This window comes from Argentina silus (assembly GCF_951799395.1).
Source record: "Argentina silus genome assembly, chromosome: 18".
NCBI lineage: Eukaryota > Metazoa > Chordata > Actinopteri > Argentiniformes > Argentinidae > Argentina > Argentina silus.
This window is the reverse complement of record NC_139672.1, coordinates 10,025,241-10,050,645: the sequence shown is the minus strand read 5'-3', so window position 1 is coordinate 10,050,645 and position 25,405 is coordinate 10,025,241. Positions and strand designations below refer to the sequence as shown.

General features: G+C 46.3%; 1 protein-coding gene across 1 annotated transcript in view; it reads right to left on the bottom strand.

Moving 5' to 3' along the window:
* The window catches only part of kmt2cb (lysine (K)-specific methyltransferase 2Cb), a 62,344-nt gene extending 41,907 nt beyond the window's left edge, over positions 1-20,437 (bottom strand). The window contains exons 1-12 of the mRNA XM_083690028.1: positions 19,957-20,437; positions 16,581-16,769; positions 12,620-12,711; positions 10,064-10,220; positions 9,176-9,418; positions 7,024-7,136; positions 6,442-6,560; positions 5,552-5,714; positions 5,234-5,405; positions 4,627-4,741; positions 3,207-3,382; positions 2,586-3,031 (exon numbers count right to left, since the gene is read on the bottom strand). Of these exons, the coding sequence (XP_083546154.1) occupies positions 2,586-3,031; positions 3,207-3,382; positions 4,627-4,741; positions 5,234-5,405; positions 5,552-5,714; positions 6,442-6,560; positions 7,024-7,136; positions 9,176-9,418; positions 10,064-10,220; positions 12,620-12,711; positions 16,581-16,768 (1,984 nt within the window). The 5' untranslated portion in view covers position 16,769; positions 19,957-20,437. The remainder of the gene's footprint in view (positions 1-2,585; positions 3,032-3,206; positions 3,383-4,626; positions 4,742-5,233; positions 5,406-5,551; positions 5,715-6,441; positions 6,561-7,023; positions 7,137-9,175; positions 9,419-10,063; positions 10,221-12,619; positions 12,712-16,580; positions 16,770-19,956) is intronic.
* Between the last annotated feature and the right edge of the window lie 4,968 nt (positions 20,438-25,405).

Below are 25,405 nucleotides of genomic sequence, written 5' to 3'. Positions count from 1 at the left end.
GGACAAACGACAAGCTGCAAACACACAGGGCTTAATGAAGAACATTTGGGATTCCTAATTGGGAACACTGAATATAAATCACTGATCTCTCTCTCGTCTCGGTTAAGGCCAAAGCTCCAAACAAACAAGAAAAAAAAAAAAGAAAAAAAAAAATCGGCCTCTGCGTGCTTTCAATAGGTGGTCGATACAGAGTGAGAGTAGAATTGATGCAGACTCTCTACAGGTGTGACTCTGGAGGGCCGGGGAGAGAAGGAGTGCGTGTGTGGGCTAGGCTAGGCGGCGGTCTTCAGAGCTAAAGCAACCAGCGTGCTGTAGCCTGTGGTGCTGCGCTGCTCAACGCAGGCAGGCCGTTGCCTCCCAAGGCTCTCCGCCAATCAATACAGAGATGAAACGGGTGGTAGGCCAGTGCCTTAGCGTTATTTACAATCACAGTGGGGAGGGTGAGACATCAGCCTAATCATCAGCCTCCATGCAGCAACTTACAACAACACACACTTCCACGGAACACAACACCGCCACTGTTCATGATGAGCCTGGCACTCAGGATTCTAAAGCTGTCCGCTCGCTCGCTGCACTTCCTCTGAGACTGACACTGGGCCTCTGTGTGTGTGTGTGTGTGTGTGTGTGTGTGTGTGTGTGTGTGTGTACCAGAGAAGTGTACACACATGTGAAAGTGTGTGTGTTTATGTGTGTGTGAGAGAGAGCGCACGTGTGTATGAGAGGGAGAGTGAGTGAATGGGTGTATTTTTTTTAACAGCCATGACCGCCTCTGCATAGCCCGGGGCGAGTTGCAGACACATAGATCTGTCTTCATCATCAGCATCGCTCCTCGCCTCCTTTTCACAGATTCATTCTCATCAGTCTGATTGCGTCTAGACGGGGGGAGGGGTCGGGTCAGGTCCCTCAATACCCTCGCAGCTCATTCACCTGCTCAGGCATGCTGGCAGTCCAGCCCCAGAAGGCCAAGGTGAGAATGTACTCCTCGTACGTGTAGACAGCGGGGGTCATTTGGTTCATACTCGGGGATGCAGCATGCATGACTATGCGAATATGGACACTTGGTTGCCCATGGAAACAATGAAGAAGAACGGCTAGGCTAGGCGAGTCCAGGAGGCAGGTGTTGCTCCAGAGAGATAGTCTTTGAATACTCTTAGAATGCATCCATTCTTCCTCTCTGAGAAATCACTGATCTGACATGACTTGATGGTGGAAGCAAGGCAATGGAAACCTTGCTTTGACCAGACCAATGTTGAAATCATCCGCAATTACAAACATTCACAAATTCGCCAATGTGCCTCTGCTCTGTCATGCTCTCATTACCTACACGTTACCAAGAGTATCAGATCAATTGAAAGCATAAACTCTGCTGCGTGAAGCCTTATGGCATACTGACATCAACACTAACAAACACAAAAACCAACAGCAAGATCTGGCTAATTACTGGAAATATGAGGTATTCTATAAAGGCAGGTGCAGTAAATACAGTTGTTTATAGTATCTAAGATGAGTCTTTCAGCAGTCTCTCCACTCTTCTCAGCAAGGACCTTTCCTTCTCGCCTTACTCTGCAGCAGTGGAATGTTGCTGTTATGCACAATGGATGACGGCACGTCCGTTTTCTAGAATTGTGTCTCGTTTCGGGCTCCGGCTCATTAAATGTCTGATGTCGGCTGTAAATCACGTTAGATCAGTGATTTCGTCAAGGAAGGGAGCGTTCAAAAGAGCGCCATAATTCATGAATTCTTATTGGATGGTGTTGTCTCACGTTGGGACCAGTCCTCTGACAGAGTCATGACACTCACTGCACCTCCACGGGAGAAGAAACAGGAAAACAAATCCCTTTTTTCTTTTCATACGCAAAATAATTACCAAGACAATATCAGTGCTTTAATCTGCGGATAATAGCACACCATCTGGTTTTTGGTGCCTTAGAAACCCATGATGGATGCGTGTGATTTTGATGTGAGGCATGGCAGAGAGAGAGAGAGAGAATGCTTGGTCTCTGGTCTTCGTCCAAACACTGTTCCCCACCTCCCTTCATCTCGCTTAAACCACAACGAGGGATTTCAAACTTCATCAGTGATACTGCTCAACCATGGGCCACTGTGCTACGCTGGCCAAACCTCACACCTGCGTGGCGAGGGACCGAGCCTTTGTTCCAATCTCCACAGTAGCGCAACCATTCAGAATGCGAGGCCAATATTGCATCGTTCCTAGTAGCTAGTGTGGCTATTGGAACACAAACAGAGTCTTCCTCACACAAACACACCCCTCCCCAAGAGAGGTACGCTGCCTGTCATAACACAATAACAAAGCTTGGTGCGTCTGGTTGTGGATGCTCAAAAAGCCATGGTTCCTTTTCATACAATCACTTAATACAGAGGGGTAATAAGCCATGCAACAAACAAATCACTCGCACTCTGGTGAGTCCACCTGCCAAACACTCTTTAGGGAGTGAGGAAAGGGAGGTATATGGGGAAATGTAGAATTCCAGAAAAACACACAGCTAGCTAGGGCCTATCCTTTGTAAACACAACACAGACTTGGCCTCAATGAATACAAATATCCTCTCAGACAACACACTTACCAAGCTTCTGGTCCGATGTGGCCTCCCTCTCCTCCTGGATGGTCTCACAGGTGCTGGCTTGGACGGGTACTGTCACTGCATCCATGTGCATCGAAACAGGTTCCAAATCCAGTTCTGGGTCGTTGTGCATTTTAGGAGGCGAGTGTGAGCCGGGTTCTGCTAGATCTGTGTTTGTTTCAGCAGGCAGCTGTAGGCCTGGTTCTGAGTCTGTGTGTGTTGGAGCGGGCTGAGGGCTCGGTTCTGGCCCTGTGTCCATGTCCATGTCCATCATCTCCTCCTCCTCCTCCTCTTCCTCCTCCTCCTCCTCTTCCTCCTCCTCCTCCTCTGCCTGTGGGGCCTGTTCTGAGCAGGCGATGGCAGGCTTGCAGTTGGAACAGACATAGTCCTCCCTGGGCTGGATGTCCGCTTGGCCTGAGTTCTGACGCTCGCACTCCAGGTGTAGCCATCTGGGCGGAGGAGGAGAGGAAATTTAATGACTTGTCAAGCATCAATGGGATAAAACAGTAATTCATAAAACCACTTGGAACAGTTAGATGAAAATGGTTGATTGCTAGTGTGAATGTCTCTAGAAAACAATACAGGTGGATTTTACGAGGAAATGTCTTCAGAGTTTGTCTCTACCTTTTACAGGTGTGGCAGGAGAGCAGGTCTTTGTGGTGCTCGGGGTCCAGTATGCAGGCACACAGAGGACAGCTCAGGGCAGGGTCCTGGTGTTGGACACAGCCCTCACACAGCAGGCTGGTGTGGTGCCACTGCCCGCTGGTCCTGGTGCCACACTGGACACACACTCTACAGTTCTGGGGGAAGGAGAGAGAGGGGGGTCACGTTAACATTACCGCACGCACAGACACACAGCATGGGTACTTACACAAATGGGAACAATGATTTCCAGTATTCTGCTATATCCTAATGCGGTTTGAGGTAACTAGAGAGACGCTGCACAAATACTGCAACCTTAAGGCCTGTTGGACTGAAACGATCCCCAACATGAGCATACAGCAGCTCAGTACACCGACACCCATTGACACAGTAGACCAACACTGCACAGCATCTGCAAGGTCTGGGAGAAAACCAGGAGAGGAGACCCCACAATTCAATTCAGCTAGAGGCAGAAAAGACAAGGCACCTAAACTGGAGCAATGACTCATTCTTTTTTTTTTCCATTAATTTCCAAGTCATTCAGATGGCTCCACTCAGAACGAAAGTGCCTGGGCGAGACACAGCCGCAAGAGTGGGGGAGGGGAGGGAGGGGGAGAGAGAGAGAGAGGAGAGCACAACAAGAGAGAGAGAAAGAAAGTGTGGGAGCAAGGACGAGAGAGCGCCAGAAAATAACAAGAGAGCGAGTGAGAGAGCGAGCGAGAATGGCAAGAGAGCAAGCGAGAGAGAGAGAGAGAGAATTGAGGGGTGGGGGGAGGGGAGGGGCCTGGGTGCGTGTGGGCTGTGTTGCTGCTGCCTCTGCTGAGTCAGAAAGAGAAGACTGAGTGTGAAGATGTTCCACCACCTGGTGCCTCTGCCCGGTCGCCTGCTGCTGCCACCGCCACGGTCTGCGGCTCATTGTGACCGCCGCAGCTGATTGGGTGCTAACCAGACACCCAGATGATAGGCGCGCCACCTGCCCCACCAGAGGACTCCCCCACCACACACACACACACAGTCTGAAATGCTACAGGGGGCTGAGGCTAAACTGCAGCCTTTAAAAGATCAGTCCTGGTGAGTCATTTCTTAACCACAGGAAGCACAGATACCAACCACCGGAAAAAGGTCATATTCTCATGGGGTGGCGGCGGACGCGTTTCTCAGCACTGAATGTTGGAGTGTTCTTAAAAACCTGCTGTTTTCAAGAATTTACATGCGAAAAAAGAACAGCGGAAATCGTTCTCGTCTTCTCGTTTGACTTGTTAGCTGAAGTCGTTGAAAAGAAAAATCAACTCCTGCCCATCCAGTGAGCAGTGAGCTGATCCATCCTGATAGACAATACAGTGTATAAAGTGTTCGATATTACAGGTGTATGTATTTGACATATGGAATGTCTGCCTCATACCTTGCATCTCCAGCCGTTAGTGGGGATGGAGTCCATGGCGGGCTGCAGGCAGAAGGTGTGGTAGCCTTTATCACACATGTCACACACCAGCATCTTATCGTCCTCCCCTGGGTTCCTACACACCGGCCAGACAAGGAGAGGGAGCGGATGAGATGCGTGACATTCAATGTTTAGGATGAAAGGCTGAATGGGACATTCTTCTGGACTTTTTGCAGACTGTAGCTATATCGATGAGACATTATTACATGTGGTGGGTAATAATTAACTATACTATTAAAATGCTGAGAGGGAAAAAAACAAAACAGAGCTATAGGGGTCTCAATGGTAATCCTCAGAGCAGACTAACATTGAGCTGACTTGTTGCACGGTGGGTTGCTGAGTTCAAAGGTTAGCGAACCGAGCTTCAGGGTGCAACTTCCTCAAACCCACAAACCACAGAGGTGGAAAAACAAATCCTACACTTTGCACTATGCCCAACGGCCACAGAGAGAGAGAGAGAGAGAGAAAAAAAAAAAGAGAGAGAGAAAAAAAAAAAAGGGTGAGAAGATAGAAGAGGGCGAGATTGCGGGTGCAGGTCAGACGTGTGGGCGCGCGGTCGGTGACTCACTTGCACGTCTGGCAGACCTTGCAGTCGGGGCACTGCCAGCCGGCCCTCCTCAGAGGGGTCACGGCCATGTCCAGGCACATGCCGTGGTAGTGCTGCCCACAACTGGTGCAGAAGAGCTGGTCCGGGAGCTCCCCCGGGCTGTCACACAGCGCACAGATAGCCTCGTCTGGAACTGTGGAGGTGGAGAAGGGGAGGGAGGGAGGGGGGTTTCACTTGGTATCTTTTTGGCTGTGAAGAATACTAAAATACTTATGACGGCACCACTCAATATTCTATGCAGCAAATATCTAGTACATGATCCAATCCTGCTGGACTCACATCTGTGGATGGCCAGTTCAATATGATCCGGACAGAGAAGGGAGAGACTCCGGATGTCCTGAAAGGTCCCAGCCGCCCCCGCGCAGGGGTAATGGTACAGTCGAGCACATCCTTCAGCACAGCACTTGATGGATGCTCCAAGGCGCTTACAGTATGCACAGTGCTAGGGGGGAGGGTCAGAAAAAGAAGTGAGATTAGAACTGATACACATGTCGTAATCCAGTGACTTGCATGGTATCTATGGCCACTGAAAAACTCCTACTACAATTGGCAAACATCAAAAACAAGGACAGATCTCTTCAAAAGAACCTTTGTAAAGTATGTCCAAAGAAGGCATTGTTCCATGGTTCACAAAGCCTTTCATGTTTCCGTTGAAAGGGTCCATCCACTTAGTCCTTGATCAAAATCTACCTGTCACACAATGATTAGCCTGCTGATGCAATGCTGGCACTGTCACCACAGAGAAGGAGTGACCAAAATTCCTTTCTCAAGATCTCCAAGCACACACACTCGTCATGACGACTCTGGAGAACAAGTGGGTGACATGCTGACGGGGTGGGTGGGGTGGGGGGGTTCAACTGCCAACACAATCAGGGGGAGGCCGTGAGCTGTACCGCTGCTGCTAGCGCTAGGAAGCTAAGCCTCCGTGACTGCTGCGGCGGCGGCCCCGTTGAGTGGCGTGACCTTTTCCATTTCACAGCTGAGAGAGTCCCGCTGCCAGGGCCGACCTTTACCAGCCAGCCAGCCCTGATCCATCAGCGCTCCCCCAACCACAACCCCCCCCCCCCCACCCACCTTCATGAACACCTCGGCTTCCCACTGCTGTCATTCACTAGAGACGGTGTTACCTAACTACTACTAGGAGACGTGACGCCCCGAGGGGATCTTACCTCTGTGCTCCCTGAGTCGATGGCTCTGTCCACGTTGAGCAGCGATTGTCCCGCGTCCTCGTCTGCCGGGCCCACGCCCTGCGACCACAACACGCAGCGGTGGTGCGCCCAGCACTGCCCTGCGATCGCAAGACAGAGGGGAGAAACGTGTGAGGTGGTCATGCACTGAGAGAGTAATGGGACTTTTATTATGTATTAGATACAGGCTTCATGGCAGCACACCTCAAGGTGTGGACTTACAATGTAGAGCGCAGCGCAGCGCCCCCCCCCCCCCCCCCCCCCCCCCCGTTGGGCACTTCGCTGTGGCAAGCTATTGCTGATACTGGCACCTCTAGCCAGGATTAACAAATGATTGAATTGAATCACCTTAGGTTTCGGATCATAGTGTATTAAAGTCAATCAATTGCAACACCCCTTGCAAACCCACGGCATCACAGATCAACAGCTATTGTAGATGGTGCAGCCACATTCTACTTAGGTAATGTTGGCGTTCAGGGACTTCGGGGACGGTGTCGTCAGTCAGTTTTAGCTACGAGAAACAGATGATCTCAGAGGGGGGAGAGGCTCGTCTGGAAGCCTTACCTGACTCATCGAAGAGAGACTGGACGTCCAGCTCCTCAGGGAGGCCGACGTGAGCGAGTTCATCCCAGAACCTGGTGACCGGATCTGGTTCCTCCCCATGGCTCTCAGCTCCACTGGAACAGACGGAGAAAGAGAGAAAGAGAGAGAGAGAGAGATGGAGAGATAGATAGAGAGAAAGACAAGATTAGCGAAGAATGTACAGATTAGTGACGGAGATGATTGAAGATGAAGGGAACAGGTTGAGCAGGGATAAAGAGATGGAGCGGCATAGAGGGAGGCAATCCAGATGCAATGGAAGCATGGAGAAGAAGTGTAGTCATTTAACTAAAGCTGAAGAAATAAAGCATGAGGGGATGATAGATAGAATGAGCCGAAAAATGTTGCGAGAGAAAGGGGGGGGGGGAAACGCTCGGAGGGTGGGGCGGGGAGGGGGGAGGAAGGAAGGGGGTCGTCTTATTTGGCCCACACACAAGAGGCTGGCTGTTCTGTCTCTATAAAAATGTGCTGAAAAGGAAGTGTCGCCCAGAGTCCCTGGCCCAGGCTAGTGAGCTACAGAGCGTGCGGAAAATGTGGAGAGGGGGGAATTAGCATTTCAAAAGACCCCTGGATTTGAGTAAACACATCGCCTAAACAGGCTAAACCGAGACAGAGGCTGGTGACGTCTAGGATGATGACGGCACGGTCGCGGCGTGTTGCTTTGTCATCGCCACACCTCTGTGACATGAGCTTGGCGTATCGTGTAATCCGTCTTCCCATCGCCACCTCTCCTTTTGTTTATTTTCTTATTCTCCTCTTCCTCGTTCTCTCCCTCTCCCGATCCCCCCCCCCTTTCCCAACCACTCTAACTACTAAATCCCTCTCTCTCTCTCCCTTCTCCCCACCCTTTCTCTGTGTGCCTTTCCCTTTCTCTTCCTCTCCTCCGTGGCAGAGTCTAGGCCCGATGACCAATCACACAACTCCAACACAACAATGCTTAGGCAGGCTTGGCCTGCTGCCAGGACTGTGCTGCTCTGCTCTGCTCTGCTCTCTCTCTCTCTGCTCATTACGTCACTGGGACCCCAGGGAGACGCTCGATTGGCTCCAAAGAGCCGAAACAAATTAGGCAGCTGTCCAAAGGAGTCCAGGGAGGGTCCTTTTGTTGGCACGGCGCACGTACACACACACGTACATACAGTACAGCACGCACACACACACACACACACACAGACAGGCAAGAGCCCACATGACCCTAGACTCTATGTGGCAACCCTGGCCCAGGGTCCACAGCAGGCAAAGGAGCCTGCGAAGGCAGTGTTAATTTAGCTTTCAAGAGGACAGAGTGCTTATGTGACCTGCTAACTGGGAGCATCCATTTAGCCTCAGAGGAGTGGCAAATGTGACCATAGCATGTGTGTGGAAGGCTAATTCAACCTGCGAGGAAGACGAGGGATAATTTAGCCCTGGAGAGTTCAGAGCTAATGTATGGAATTCTCACTGAGAATTTATCGCATTAGCGCCGCGGGAAATGGAGCGAGCTGAGAGGTTAAGTGGGGTTCATCAACATTCATACTTGGTGCCTCCTTCCGACACACAAGAGTGGATTAAATACTCAAAGCTCTAACTCAAGAGATTTTTATACTGTATGCATGTCTCTTGGGGTAGGTTTGAGTATTTAATCTACTCTTCATCGGGCATACAAAAATGATTCAAAAGATATTCCAAATAATATCAACTCTGTTGAGAGATTACAGATCGCAGCAGAAATGTCAGTGATGCCTCCAGCTAGGCATATTCTCCCTTTCCAATCAATATCCCGCCCATCATTCTACCCTCCATATTTATCCCGCCTCTTTGCTGCCAATGTTTACAGTCAATATATTGTCTCATTAGAACAAGGTGAGCCTTTCTTTCCGTGTTGGATATTTCAACAACATATTGTTCAATCCTGCCAATCCGTGAGTGCGTACGGAGAGGCCATTCCACAATAACAGCCTGCGACTTCAAAGCAGCCGTGAAGCTCTCGTTTCATACTGCTCATTAAACGGCTACAGAGGCCATCACAGATGACTTCACTGAACCCGGTCCGGGTCCCGGGCCCCAGCCAATGACGGGAGGCCAAACCCTTTGTGACAGCCGCGTTAGCCCGCCCCCCCCCCTCCCCCCACACACTTACTTCTGTGTGCCCCTCTGTCCTGAGGTGGCCTCTCCGGCCGCATTTGGCTGAGTGCTTTTGTCGCCGTCCCCGCCGCCGCTGCCCGCGCTGGCCTGGTGGTCGCTGGCCGAGCCTCCTTTGCCCTCGCTCCGGCGTCGGTGGCAGAGGGGCGGGTCGAGTCCGGGCGTGGCGTGGAACGCTCGCAGGTCCCCCTGGCCCAGCAGGCTGCGGCCGCCGCAGTGACAGAAGGCACAGAGCTGCTCACTGAAACACAGAGAGAAGGGTGTTTAATTATAGATACACCAAATGGGACTTTGCTACTGTACCATGCATGTAATTGTGAATTAGGCTACGTCTCTTTAGTATGGTCTTATCGGTGCAAACCATTCATGCATGCAGGACACACAATCTAATATTTGTGGTGCAGTTCCGCTTTCAAGTCTAGACTGATGATACGCAAGGTAGAAGCCTTTGTTTTATCAACATCTATACCATCAATCAATCAATCAATCCACACTCATTCAGGCCAACACAGCTTGCTTGAGCAACCAGAGAGAGAGAGAGAGGAGAGAGAGAGAGAGAGAGAGGGGGGGCAGTAAATATTTCTCAGGTTTCTAAAGCAGAAGATGGGGCTGTTAATAAGATCCCAGGAGATGCTGCTGGCCTGCCCTCCATCACCAGCACTGACGCTGCCGTCAGGCCGGGAGATTGATTACAACCTTTAACAGAGTGGCACCTGGGAAGGAAGAGAGCATGTTCCCGCTCCCAGCTGATGACTCCATTTTGTTGAGCATGCGCATGCAGAGATGCATGTGCGCACAAACACACATTAGCACGCACACACACACACACATACATACATCCACTTCCTATCACAGTTATAAGGGGAAGTAGTGTATCCTGTCTCACCTGCTTTTGGCTTCTCTGGTAGCAGAGGCGACGGGTCCCTCAGTTTCCCCAGTCGGAGGGCTCTGGACAAGGGGGGGTGAGGGGGGCTTGTCCTCCCCTGGCCCCTCAGTGGCGGTGGTCACCACCTCCACACTTTCCAACGGCTGGGCTTTTGTCTCTGATGGACACACACACACACACGTTTACAGTCAGACTTAGTCATGACTAAGCACAAAATCTCATTGGTTTCATGTACATTTGCATTAGGCCCCAAGGTGATCAGAAACTAAACATCAGGTCTGATTAGGAATGCAGCGAGACTCTTCTGACAGATGCAAGCTGACAGAGGGCAGGTTGAACGCCTTCCAGGCAGTTTGCCCCGAGTCAAAAACACACCCTTTGTTAGAGAGATGGATGGTGGGGGAATATGGGGACCATATGCTCAAGTACTGATTACTGTAAACCCAGAGGGAATCCGGAGGCGGAGGCACAGGCACACACACAGGCACACACACACACACAAAAACACACACACAGCAATAACAATGTAGACAAAAACACCAATGAGTCACATCTGACTAACACAGGCTATTATAAACATGACCACGCTGTATTAATGGTCTATGAAACCGTTGTTTTTAAACAAGGGACTTTGAAACATTGAACTGGAGTTGGACAGTTGACTGAGAACCTCAGTAGTTTCGGTTGGGTTACGACACGTCTGTGGCCGCCCGGTGCTTCTCAGTGCATTCTGTCCATCGGCAGCTCGTTATTTTGATGAGCGTTTAACATGTCACTCTGCGAGTAATTGAGGGTTAAATGGGGGGGCCATTTCGTGTCAAAGGTCTTCCCCAGGTATGTTCGGGGCCAGGGTTGAGATTTGAGGGTTAAGCAGTGTATGAATAACCTATTGAGCAGGTTGCTATGGCGATGAAAATGAAAAGGGAAAGGTAAGGGGAGTTAAACGCGCGTTGACGAAAACGAGAGTGAAACACAGGATTAGTACGGGGGCATGTCGCAGCGTCTGTGTTGACCTCTTTACTCATATAGGTCGACTATTCTTGACCTCGGCTGCACACAAACAGCACTTTTTCGGGGGCAAAACTGTAAAGAATTATTGTGAATACCATTCTGCCAACCGCCCTGAAGTGAAAGCCAGAGCCCATTGGCGCTTTAGTGCAACGCGAGCACAACGACAGAATAGAGCGATTGTGCAACCTGTTCTTTAGAACTGGGAACTCGACAGCCTTGAACGAACCATAAAACATATCCATTGTTAATATCCAAAGAATCGCCCCAAAAACCTTTTCTTCAAAACATCTTTAGAATTGTGAACTTGACAATGTTGACTTGAGATGTTAACATCTGATGTGTAAAGGAATTTCTAACCATGTAAATCACTTAAAGAAAAACACACACACACACATACATTATATATATATATATATATATGACATTATTGTTATTTCCCATTCCACTAATCATCCATGTAAAACGGTGTAATAGGTGGTTGAAAAAATAATAGGTGGTTGATAAAAATGGCCTATTTGTCACATGTAGGCCTAGAGATGGAGCTGGCTTCCTCATTACAGGTTAGCAGGGAGTCGACACAAACCGACAGCGGTGTCCCGTCCACTTGCACTTCCCTATTAAAAGACACCTGTCTGAAATCCATGCCAGTCGTCCAATCATGCGCCTTCTGAGCGTTGGCCTCACATGTAGGCTTTCATGTAAAAAGCTCAAGCGGCATGCCAGTACAGACCTCTAGTTCTTATTACTATTATTTGGGCTGCACCATTCTATAAAAGCAGCGGTCAAATGCTTAAGCCGATGATGTGCCGTCAGAATACATGCCAAATTAAATGAAAGTTCTTATCGTTTAACCGTAAAAAAAATAATAAAAAAAAAAGCCTCCGCTAAACGTTTAGAATTATTTTATTTTTTTTACATCCCTAATCTTGACCAAACAAAAAACATATCCATTGTTAATATCCAAAAATCGCCCAAAAGGTGCCCCCCAAACCACCGTGTGCTGCTATAAGGTAAACTGGAGCTGAGTAAAGCAAAAGGCAGCCACCTCAGCACCATGACAGTGCTGAGATCTATGGGAACTGGAGGCATGTTGCGTGACGTGATGTACACACATAAAAAAGCACATAAATGGGTCTTGGGGAGGGGGGGGGGGGACTTTAAAAAGCTTTTAGAGGGCATTAGCCTTGGGCTCTTTCCCGCTGCACCTCAATGCCAATCTCAGTGCAGGAAGAGTGGAAAGAGAGAGAGAGGGAAAGAGAGAAAAAGAGGAAAAAAAGTAGCCCAGCTGCAGCTTCACGGCTCAAGTTAAACCCTTTCAATTACAGCCCAGAAGGAGAGGCATGGGGTGCCAAGAAAAAGCTCATCCATCCATCCATCCATCCATCCCTCCCTCCCTCTCCCTCTGTGCAGGACTGGGGTAGTCTCCTCTGCCTCCTGAGAGCAGGAGGCAGCCAGGATGTGTAGGTTGAAGCTCCGTACCACTCACGGACGTCATCACGTCCCAAAATAGACCAGAGGGAGGAGAAGAGGGGGAAGAAGACTCACCTGTGTCCTGAGGGACACCCCCTGACTCTGCTACCTCGGTCCCATCCATGCTGTCCTCCTCATCCACGACCGCTCTCCCTCTGGTGCGCCCCCTGAGAGAAGGGGGAGGGGGGGGAGAGAAGAGAGTGTTACTGCCTGGGCTGCCCTCGGGAAGGGTGGGGGTAGGGGTGGAGTTTGATCATGAATTAGTTAAATATAGTCACAGCTGTCACTGATTCTTAATGGAGGCACTCAGGCCGCTGGGCTAGGCGGCAGAGTGGAGTGGGGTGGTAGTGGAGTGGGGTGGGGTGGTAGTGGAGTGGGGTGGGGATTGCTGGCTGGTACAGTGGACGGGCAAGAGAAGTTGAGAGTTCGAGGAAGACCCAAACAGAGCCAAACCTTTATTTCTACCGATTCTCAGTGCATTTCATTTCAACCAACTACGCATCATATTACGACAGCAATCTGGAAGACCTCAAAACAAGATAAAAAATGTCAAAGCAAAGTAAAAATGTCTTCATCATCGGGATGTCTTAATTCCAAATTATTTCTGCCTCATAAATAAGGAGGCGTGTGTTTACAACTTCTTCAAAAGACTGCATAAGAACCGAAGCCAAGCCCCATCATTTACATTCCCAAATGGAATGACAACTCATTAAAAGCCTAGGCTAATTGAAGTGCAACATGCAAACCGCATTTCCAAGCCCAATGCAGAATGCATTCAGTAACAAACAAGCCGGTAATTTATAACGCCACACACGAACATTCGATCATCAATCTGGATGAGAGGCACAGCATGGCCGAAGGGTTTGCTACAGCCTAGACACAGGCCATGAATTAGGCCTAGCAGAAATGGCACATGGCTGCAACAACCCTAACCAGTTGGCTTGATTGTCCAAAATGTCCATCCCCTCCCATTACAAGTCTCTGTGAGGAGCCTGTAGACGAACACCAAATAACTTGAACTCAATTAATCCGGCAAACAGCTTTATCATCTAAAAACTGTCATCGCTCGTCCTCCTACCGACTCCAAGTGATTTGAGGACGAATTAAAGCTGCTGAGACCAGCTGTATTTGCTTTGATTTGCGACCCTCTCCTCGTGGAGAGAGTTTGACCCAACTCCTATTTCAATCTCCTGTAGAGCGGCTCCAGTAACCCTTTCTCGCTGCTCACTCTTTATTTTCATTTCCATATTTTCCCCTGGTGTTGTAGGTCTCGCACGCCAAGACGCCATCTTGGCCCCCTCTTCACCCCTCTCTTTCTAGGCTACATCTCCTTTGATGGGGATAACATCCCCCGTGACACAAGGGCATATTTAAAGACACTCGGCGTCGCGACAGTCAAGACTCGTTACCAAGGCGATGTCCCCTCCTCTTATAGAAACGGCAGTCGGCGGAGCAAACAAGCGCACCAATGCACCCATGTGTGCACGCGCATACACACACACACACCAACATAAACAAGACCCATTCCTCCACGAGAAGAAAGATCCGTCATTGTCACGGTCCCTGCCAGTAGGAGAGCTTCGTTAACCAAATCCTACAAACCGCCATGCCAAGGTGCTAATTGTCATGGATATAAATTAAACAGCAACATGCACAGTAAGCCCGCTAAGTGGGAAGAGTGAACACAGTCCAAATGAGAGCGGCGTGCGTCTCGGGGGGATAGGCGGGAGGATGCAGGCGGGTGGGGGAGCGAGGGGGGTAATTTTCGATGCCACTGGAGAGAGAAATCACAATCGGCTCCGAGCCAAATCAACTCCTCCCTCCAAATGACTTCCCCCACTCTAGAGATAAGCGAGGAGACTGAAACGTAGCCTGAATGACAGAGTTCAGGCTTCAGCGTCGAGTACATGGAGAGCTCTCCTCGTTCAGGTAGATATTCTACCCGGCTCTCGTGGCACCGCATATCAAACTAATTTAACCCAGCTCGTCATGGTATCACAGAGAACAAGTGTGCCACAAGGCCCAACATATCACAAAGCTCTAAGCAGCACAAGGGAAGACCTCAGAGGACAGGAGCATCCCTGTGATGGCGGGCGTGTAGACAAGACACTAGGATTAAAAATGCATCGTTGTTCCCAGACATCTCCTCTGTCCTGTCTGACAGGGAAGATGGAGGGTGGTAAGAAGGGGCTCTGGTGCCCAATGTCTGCAGATGAAGGGTATGTGGATGAAGCATCTGCTCTGACCTACCATTGCTCTGTTCGCAATAAGTGATCACCTTCTTAATAATCCTCAGGGATATATAGATAATTGACTAAAGCATGTGCAATTAATTCCCTTAATGAGCAGGAGGAAACTCATTTTATGCCGTAACAACGCTGTGATCAGTTCCATGTCGCCTCTATGTTCACCTAAGTTACCATTTAACAGACTCTACCTCGCTGTAATTGCAAATAAACAAACCCAGGGCATCAAGTTTCAGTGTAAAAAAAATAGCCTTTTCTTTCAGTGACAAACCCTTATAAGACTGGAACTACCAACCCCCCATACCCCGGCTGTGCAACTTATCCCCACAATTCCACCACCAGGAGAGGGAGAGGGGAAAAAAAAGAGAAAGAGGGTGAAAATAATGCTGTGGTAAGTAGTCCCAGCTCTGAGGGAGCAGGCATGAAAACCTGGCATGGATTGCAGTGGAGTGGAGCAGAGCGGTTCAGCTGGCTGGTTGAACAATCCCAGTGCATCCCGCAACCACAAAAAGTGCTACGAGTTCTTCAGAGCAGACATGCATACGACTAACATGGATCAGAAATACTGACTACTTGATAAGTCACATAGCAATAAGCTTCCACGTCTTACAGAACCGGTTCCTTTTCCTTAGCTTGCCTGTGTTCCACTTCATCTGCATCTGACTAAAAGCTTGCCAAGACAACGCAATTAGTCATCTTCGGTAAATACACCAAGTACCTCCCCCCCGTTTAATAAGGGTGCTACCTGAGATGGAAGTAATGAATTCTTCCCTCTACTCAGTCCCAGGGGATCTATACCATCATCACCGCCAGTGTGTCCCAGAAAACCGATGCGGTGAGTCAGTCGGAAAACAAAAATTAGTATGTTACTGCATGATGATACCGACAGCCTGGCCAGCCATCCACCAACTAAAAATGGTGACATCTTATGAGGCACCAAGTGAGTTCTTCAACCGCCAGCCTTGGCCAGCTTAGGCTGCACATCACCATTGACACTCAGTCACCTTGTAGTCCCTGAATCACTTGACCAATAACAAGACTTGAAGGCTAATGGAATACATTTGCCCCCTGTTGTGCCACTCCCACCAACCTTGCCCCACGTCTAAATGATGACCCAGGCCAAGGTTGTCTCAGGTCATCTTCTAGCCGTGACATAACTACGTTGTTTGGATAAGCCTAATAGGATATTAAATCGTTCACTGGGGACGGCATAACAAGATTGATCGAGGAGACAAGTAAGTAAGGAGAGAGTTAAGGATCTTGTGAGCATCATATTACGCAGCGGGACCCTAAGCTGCATTATGTGTTGCTATGGAAATGACAAAGAAGCCAGCCTCTACGTACAATAAAACGTTAAAAAAGGTTTTGTGCTTGTGTAACCTGTATTTATACTGTTATGCAGCCCCGTCATTATTAGCCTGAAGGCATTGATTCGAAGTAGCTCTGAGTAAGCGAGTCTGCTAAATGTGATAGTAATCAAGTACAATACACTCGACAACACAGAGTGGGTGTTTATATCGAGGGGTGTAAGGAAATCCACTGAATAGCCAATATCCCCCAGTTCCCACAATAAAGACAACACAACAACAACTAGAGAGCAAGGTCAGATGGTAGGACAGCTTTCAGAAGAGCAACCACCAGAAAGGTCGAGTTGGCCTGAAATCTGACCTGTACACAAGACTGAAACGCCATGGTCATTCATGCAAGTCTACTGTGCAGGAATGACAGCTGTCAGCCTACTTTAATCCTCACCGACAGCCATTGTGGAGAGTTATGGTGTGTATACATACTTCTTTCTGGTCTTAGATGTGGTTGTGGGTGGCGCCTGGGGTGCGATGGTGGCAGCATCCTTGCGCGGCCTGCCTCTGGGGCGCTTGTCTGTTTGGGCAGGGCTTCCTGTGGACGTGGCCCCTGTGCTGCCTGGGGGCAGCGAGGGTCCCTGGTCAGAGGGCTCCACAGTCTTATCCTCTGATGACATTCTGTACAAAGGAGGATGGGGGGGGGGGGGGGGTATTAGAGCGTTGTGGTATACTGAATATAGTTCCAACACAGTGTAGTGTACAAATACCACTATCTTCAATCAACACACAGATAAGCTAATGAGGGATTCCTGAAAATATCCCTAAAATACAATCCTTTTTCTTACCATTAGCCTAACCATTGTGTCTACAGCACAACATTCACCATTGATGACATTTGCCACTTGTTCTCAGTTGAAGAACTGTGCAACCTCTGCATGAATGTTTGAGTTCACGTACCTACTCTGTGCTTCCCTGAGCTACAGTACCATGCTGTGATCTCCTCTCTCTCTGGATGATCCTTCCTCCTGTTGCCCGGCTTCAGTTCTTGCCCTCCTCTCCTTTCAGCCTCCAAGGTAAGGATCTACTTACCACAGAAATTTACCCTCCTCTTTCTATTGGTTCTTATTCTTTCAGAGGATACTGGGTAACATTTCACATTAAGTTGCCCCTATACCTTTGTAGTAACTAATTACAATATGGTTATATGGTAAATGGAGTTGAGCAGGTTGTGTTAGGCCTAATTACACGTTAGTACTAACAACTACAATGTTACTATTCGAGAAATTACAGAGTTACTACACAGGCATACTGCACCAATTCTATCTGTGTATTTGTGACTGACGGTCAACTTTCAATCCCAGAAATAAAAGTTATTATTTTATAGACTCTGCAGCTCTGACTGACTATGCCCCTTGATGATGCTTGCTGCGGTCTTTCGAAGGACTCATCATGGCATCCTGTTCTCTCCGCTACTGAGGCAAGGTGCCAATGCAGCAGACACTGTTTTCTCCATGAACTAAATGGGATCCCTCCCTCCACTGTGCACTCACCATATCCTGCTCTATGTAAACAGGGGGACCTCAAATTGAGATGACTGTCAACTGTGTGTGAGAGATGATCCTTTCACAAAACTGTTGTCATCCGCAATCATTCTGGCACAGTGTTTAAGCCAAGTCACACTGAGCCATAGTTGCAACGGCAACCCGAGTCATGACACTCTGGTTGCACACAAATACAAAAGATGAAAACAGAAACACACACCCCTGCACTGTGTTGCTGAATAAAAACCGAGTTCGAGATGTGTCACACTTGTTCGTTGTGTTGTTCTTTCTTGCTGAAAGTTGAAATTAAATCAAAATACTCACCAGAAGCGATGTTTGATCCAGCTCATGCAAGCACACGCTTTCTCCTCAAGTCGCATATCGAGGGGAAAGCATTAACCCGGTCCAGTGATAGACCACCGCCACCGGAAAAAAACCGGATCAAAACATCTCTTCTGCCGAGTATTTAGACTTCGTCAACTTTCCGCAAGAGGGGACAACACAAACAAACAAGTAGGATATCTTGAAGCAGGCTTTTATTCAATGATGGTGTGCGTCAGTGTGTTTTTATGTTTTTGTCTATGTATTTGTATGCAACCCGAGTGTGATGCAGACTCGGGTTGCTGTTGCAACTAACTGAGCCTATGGCTTGCATAGACCTTGTTTACGGTGGCTGGGCCATCATCAGGGCTGGGCCATGTACCACCACATAAGGTGACATCTGGTGGTTCATTAATCAAATCATCGTAGGATGTTTTAAGACAAGCTGATCAAAATAAAGGGAGGCACAAATGAGATGATTGTGGACCTGGTTAAACCCTGTGTACACAAGGCTAATGGAAGGCAGAGAGAGAGAGAGACATGCAGTGAATGTCACAGTTGAAATTCAGTGACACTTGGCTTTTTTTTCTCCAAATAAGGTACTGCATAATGTAGCCTATGAGAGCCTCATTTGGATGGTCTTTGGGTATTGCCTACAGTCTCTGGCAAATGTAGAGTACCATACTTTGTTCCACCTAAGAGAAGAGGCTGTCCCCTTTGTGATACAAAACTGTGAATCAAATTACACTGAAGCATTGGTGGTTATCTGCCTACAAAAAGTCCGTTTTGACAAGACAGATAAAAGGGCAATAATGAGGAACATTAAATAATTCATTTTTTTTTAAAGTTTGAAAGACAATAATCCCTCGAAAGATTACCAAGAGTACCAACAACTTGGATGGTCAAAAGAGGGAGTGAGGTGGATCCATGGGTGCAATTTGTCATGTAATTTAAAGTGAATGTGCAAAGTTTGCAACTTGTAATTTGGAAGCTGCTTGATTCCTTCACCCCAAAGACACAAGTGGGTAACGTTAGCAGCTAGCTACAAAGCACAAAGCAACTGCATGCCCAAACCAACTCGCTAGCTAACATTAGCTAGCTCGGTATGTTCTTTGTAGTCTTTGTTTAGCCATTGTAACGCAAGTGGGGAGGAATATGATGTGAACCCTGCAAGTAGGATGAGGACATATTCCACTTGTGTGTGGTATGACCAACAGAAACACACTTGTTAATTACTAATTATGTGTTTGATGGGCAAATGCGGTGATACTTGCAGCTACCTAGCTAACAAAGCTAGCTAGTTGCTGAACTCATTTCAAGGACTCAGCAAAACAAAACATCAACACAATTATTGCGCACACACACGATTGTCTGCAAGTCTCTCTCGCTGTAGTGTTCACTGATCTCGTTAGTCAAGTCACTGATTACAGTATTTCAGGTAGCAGGCAAACTTAGACACTACCAGTAAGAGTAGCTGGCTACCAAACAGGTTAGATAGCTTGCTAGCAAGCCTACGTTACCTAGGCTCTCCATGAATGATCAGCTCACTAACTAGCGATAGTTCAAAGGACACGTCTGAGCCTACAGAGCAACCTAAAGAATGAAACTAAGAATTGAGCCTAATGGAATAGAATATACAGTTCCATGGAGCGATATCAAGCCCATGCAAGAGAGGACTTGCACGTTCATAAAATTACTTTTTCTATTTATGGATTTCTGGTTATAAATGAATTTATGAAAGCCCACCCTGCTAAGGCGATACAATGTTGCACTTTAACACATCGAACGTTCCATGGAAGGTTTATATTCCAGGCAGTAGTCGGACCTCTTCTAACTTGACCAGGCAGAATGAAGGCTAATGTGAATGTTCTTAAATCATACTTGGACATTTGGACCAAACAAGGCGGCGACAAAACCCTCGAGCTCGATAGCTCGCTGAAAATAACAGTCAAATTAGCAAGCTAGCTAACTGAATATGTCGCTCGCCAGATACGAGAACTTACCTTTCAACCCTATGAATAGTGAGTTATTTTCTTCATGTCCAAAATTGTAAGAGCTTTTGCTGCAGTTATATCACTTTGTAGTGTATTCGGGCAGAATGATACACAGCTCGCTGCTGGCTAGCGTTCTTCTTCCCGACGACGACGGAGCTAGCTGGCCACACTAGCTACCAGGCAATAACACCGCAGTTCTCAAAAAAGCATACGCATTCACCAATAATCCGATGTTGAGCGTCAGCTTCACCCATTTGATGAAAAATTTCAGAATGTAAATCCAGCAAAGACCAGCTCCATTGCCCACACGCATATGATGGATCACTTTCCTTTCTCCAAATGACAGCTGTCGTCGCAGAAATACGAAAATGTTTAGCTAGCTAGCTTGCTAGCCACATACCCAATTCTGTAGCCAACTATTTATCATTTCTGGGGGAAATATGTAATATCCGTATTCCAGAGCAGATGCAAACTCCAAAAACCAGGGGAAATCGACATGAAACCATCAAGAAAGGCTAAATAAACGATGCTATGGCTGATAGCTTGTTAGCTTTCGAACGTTCGCTTGCCAACTGGTTCTATTTTCTTTAGCTGCGACAAGCGGCGAACGAGCTGTTGGTTGGCTCGCGACTTGCGTAACTAGCTTGATAGCTGGCAAACTAAGACTTGCCTTAGAAATTCAACTAACTAAAAAAACGCGCATTTACGCTTTAACCAATACGGACGGTGGCTAAATGACAACGTCTCTCCTAACATCTAAAAAATTAAAGTTGTTGAGCCTCAATGTACTCTTTCACCGTGGCCATGTTTAAGTGGCACCGAATGACTGCCTATTGGACTCCCAAAAATATAGGTCCATATTTGCTGCGTGAATCTAACAGAATAATTCACATGGGGATATTAACGTTTCGAATGTGCCTTCATTACTTCAACTAGTTTATGAGTAGAAAACCACAGTGCGACAACCATTTACAACAATTTCTAGAAAAATACTCCCTGTTGACCCTGCGGAGGGATATGGGCATTTAATAAATAAGACGAGTGCATCGGGATACCTGTAATATGTGGCAAATGGATGTCAGAATGGACTCCTCAGCCCTAAACATACAACCCTGAGAGCCAACATCGTCTGCAGGTTTTTGCTTCGACCCAGTAATAATAAAGCTCATTCGTTGAATCTGCAGTGTTAGTGCTGGTCTGGAATCCCCATGGTCAGAGTTGAGAAACATCGCAACTGGATGAATGAATACATGTCTGGTCAACTTGCAATACTAACCAGTGGGCCTCATCCTGATTTGCCTCATCTTTGAGAGTATTTCTTGACAGTGTAGGCATATGCAAAGGTGATAGTTTAAACTAAACAACTTGTATCAATAGGCTTACAGTAAACTATTAGAGCAGCAAATTGAACATTATGAGCGTTATCAATCACTTACTTTTTTGCCAAATGACTCTATTGTCATACACGTGCAGTGTGCTTTCATCTTTGCCTCATATCTTTGTTGTGGTAGGCAATAGCCTTTAACTATGAAGCCGATTGTGTTTGTTTGTAATCCCTCAAATCATTAAAATCATCATTCAATGAAAGAATAAACTCCTGATGACAGTTTCAAAACAGCAAAGAATGTGAACAAATTGATTATTTACTGAGAAGAAAAAAGGTGATGAAATCAATCAGGTGTTTCTTCAAAATGTATCACACTCAGACATGTATGTAATACACTCATTTGGTCTTGCAAATGGACTGGTGCATGGGACCTCTCTTGAATAACATTACAGGAAGAGTCTATTTCACTTGCCCATGAATATAGCTGGTCTCACCCATCTACTTTTGACTTAGTGATAAGGATGGGAGAGCCAGCTGCATTGGGTTGATAAATATTGCCACCGTGTGGTCGTACCAGGTACTACCAAGTACAGCCCTACACATGTTAAAGTGGTTTCCATCCGTAGAGAGACAAAGATATTACACACATTTGATACAACTAACCAGCCAGCTATCAGGATACTACCAGTGTACGTAAGAGCACTGCCATCGGTCTAAATTTGATTATTGATATCAAATGCTGTGGAAAACAGACATAGAGAGAAATATCAACTCTAAACCTTTCCAGATTGTAATTATGGCAGTGCACAAACTGATGATGACACATTGGAACAGCAATTGTAGAGCAGGGCCGCTGTAAAGTGAGAAGGACCTGTGGGCTAGATGTTGCTTATGCAACCCTGGGACAGTATACATTTCTACAGCTAAGCACCATTGGCCTAATTACCTTTGTACATGTGATACTGTCCAGTATTTTCTTTGTTGGATAATCATTAGGCTTACATTGCTTCGGATCCCACATTAATAGTTTATAAGACAGTTGTTATTTTTTTTCTACAACATTTGTTTTGTGGAAGGGACAGACTGCCAAATAATTGAACAAAAGAACAGAACAGAGAACAGAGAACAGAGAACAGAGAACACCACTTTAGCAACAGATTGGATTACTTTTAGTATAACATTTTGTTTAAAAAAGAATGAATTCTAGACCATATCCAGCATGACATTCAACTTTATTTAATGTCAGTAAAACATTGAAGACAAATAAACATTGTGGTTAGACAAACAGTATTTTACGGTGCCTCTGTGTTAATTTGTACTAGGTACACTTCTATAATCTCCTTTTTGTGGACAACCTCTGTAAATTTACTCTTGGTTTTAGGTAGGGGGCAGTGTTACACTACAAAACCTAAAACATCAAGTGAGCGATGGCTCTCTTATTTCTGATTTCTTTTTCTATTTCTCTCTCTCTCTCTCCCTCATTTTCTTGTCAAATATAATCCTGATAGGATGAAGGGTAAATGATTTGTGGGATTGAATTATATGGATATGTATATGGCCTTAATATTGCAGCAAATGGCACAAAACCAAAACACATTCTGTCAGTCTCTAGCAAATGGCAAATGATGCTTGGACAGAATGTATTCTAACTTCACAGAGAGTTCTTCACTGGAACACCATAATTGCAAACTGAGACTAGAATGGCCTTGACTTCTTCTCTGTTGTATTGGCTTTGTTTTGAGAGAGAGACTTATGAATACAATATCTCATAAAACAATGGTCTGTGGGTTTGAAAAAAGCCATACTCACACCAAGATGTTAACATTTTCCCATGAATCAAAAACTGTGTTTTTCCTAGCTTTTTGTGTTTGGTAAAAGTAAAGCAGGAAATTATGATGATTTCCACAAGTTGAAGTAATATTTGTGAATCTGAGTAGTCTAAATATAGTTGTTCCATGCTTCAACATATGTTTTGAGGCTAATTTACACCTTTCATTGATGACGTGGCTTGTTTGGAGATGAATTTCCTTGTTGTTGTTCTTGACTGTTGGTATTTTCACCTCTATGAAGCCTTTATTTCTCGATGAATGAACAGTCAGGGCCAGCTCCAAGCAGGTGCCCTATAGTACACTAGGCCTGGATGTATAAAGCTAATCACTAGTATTGTAGTTCAGAACCCTGTTCCATGTTTTCGTATGGACACTAAAGGTCTCACCTGTTGTCAAAATCAGAACATTATCATCTGCAGCAGTAGGTTCAAGGTTAACAAGGCCACTTATCAACAACAGGAGGCATTTCAGGTGACATAGTAAACCCATGGCAGTTTGTTAGTGTAAACTTAATGTTCAGTGTAACTATTTCACACCACAGGGCTGACACCCCCATTTAAAGGTTATTACTGTTTCTAATTATATGTGCAACAGGAGAGGACACTCAAAGTTAATTTGGCAGGAAAGGGCCAGTATTAAGGATATAAAAACATTAAAAAATAAAAAGCAATCAAATAATGGGTAACATTTTGATAGGGTATCTCTTGAAAATACAGCTAAATAAACCAAGTTATGCATATGATGTGTCTAGTAGTATATTCAATATCAAACAATGTTGGTCCCCACCAGTGGGATGTGCAAACAATGAACAGCAGCTTGGGTGAACTTGGGTGTCAATGATTGTTTACTCTTTGTAAGAAAATGTAACACCTCACGGGACTCAGCTGGTGACAATAGCAAGAACAGGCCTTTTCTTCATCGCTAACGATCTGTTAAGTATGCATCCTATCAGCCTCCCAAAAAATGATCTGCTCTGTGCCTTTCTCTTCCATATCACAGTGCTGAGCATCCTTGTTAACATCTTATCCTTCTGCATTACCTCTGGGCTGACAGCGATTAGCAAGGCTGTTGTCACAGGAGGAGGAGAGGTCATGAAAAGGAATCGATATCTTGTTATGATGAAATCTGAGGGCTATACTTTTCAATGACATTAAAAGAGAAGCCTCTGAAAAGGACAGGAAACACAAAAGGATCCAGATCCATGTATTGAGTAGACCGGGCTGCTATTTGGCTAACACTGGCAGGCAATCTGTCTGACTGTTTGGTGCTCCTTTGAGTTTAGGATCTTTGTGATGTTGGATTTTGCAGGACAGGGAATACTACTAGGAAAGTATTGTGGAGGCCATAGATAGGGATAGAGGAGGAAAGATAACAATATTTGATCAGAATTCCAGGTATATGGAGGGTATTTTTTGTAATATGTAATTGTATCTACAATGTGTGGCATAATTAACTGATTGATTGTACTGTATGTCAGTCCAAGTTTTCTCAACTGATCAAGCCCTTCTCTAGTTAATTCAAAAATAATTAGTATAGCAAAACATCAATTGGGGAGAGATATGGATATAATGAGAGAAAGAAATGTGTTTGTTATGAACAATAAACTAACTGGACCTGCTGCAGTGCCAGGTGAGCAGACGGATAACTGTTTGTATTATAATAGTGGGCAGACTGAACATGAAACCAGACACTGCTGTGCTCTCTGTCTGTCTGCAGAAGAATGAGCATCATTAAACAGAGCCCATGACAGAGTAAACAGATTGACAGATGGACATTTGTCCATTTATCTGTTTAGATGTGGATGCATCTCATACAGGCCATACAGTAATAATAAGGTATTCATCACATTGTGTCTTTTGCTGCAGTTTATGACTTGGCTTGTGTCAGTTTGGAGTAGGTGCTCCTCCATAAAGGCAAGGCAATGCATACAAATGTCTGATCAAATTTAAAATGTTCTGCAACATGACTAGCCTACTCCAAAATATATATTTTCTAACCAACCTCAACTTTCATTCTAAAGTTTCCACAGAATGATGACATTCAATCTTGGTCTGTGAAACTGAACGTAGAAAGCCTCAGGAAGTAAATAAGTATGATTTTTAAAATAATTTCCAGTGTGATTTTTGGGGAAAATCTGAACTGTACTAATCTATTCCACAGAGATGCCCTCACTCATTGCCATAATTCCTTTTGAACTGTAAATACGTTTTGAAAATCTTTCAAGCTGTTGATTGAGTGCTCTCTCCCTTTCAATATTGCCGTTTCTCTCCTTAGAAAATGATAGTTGCAAAATGTCTTTGAG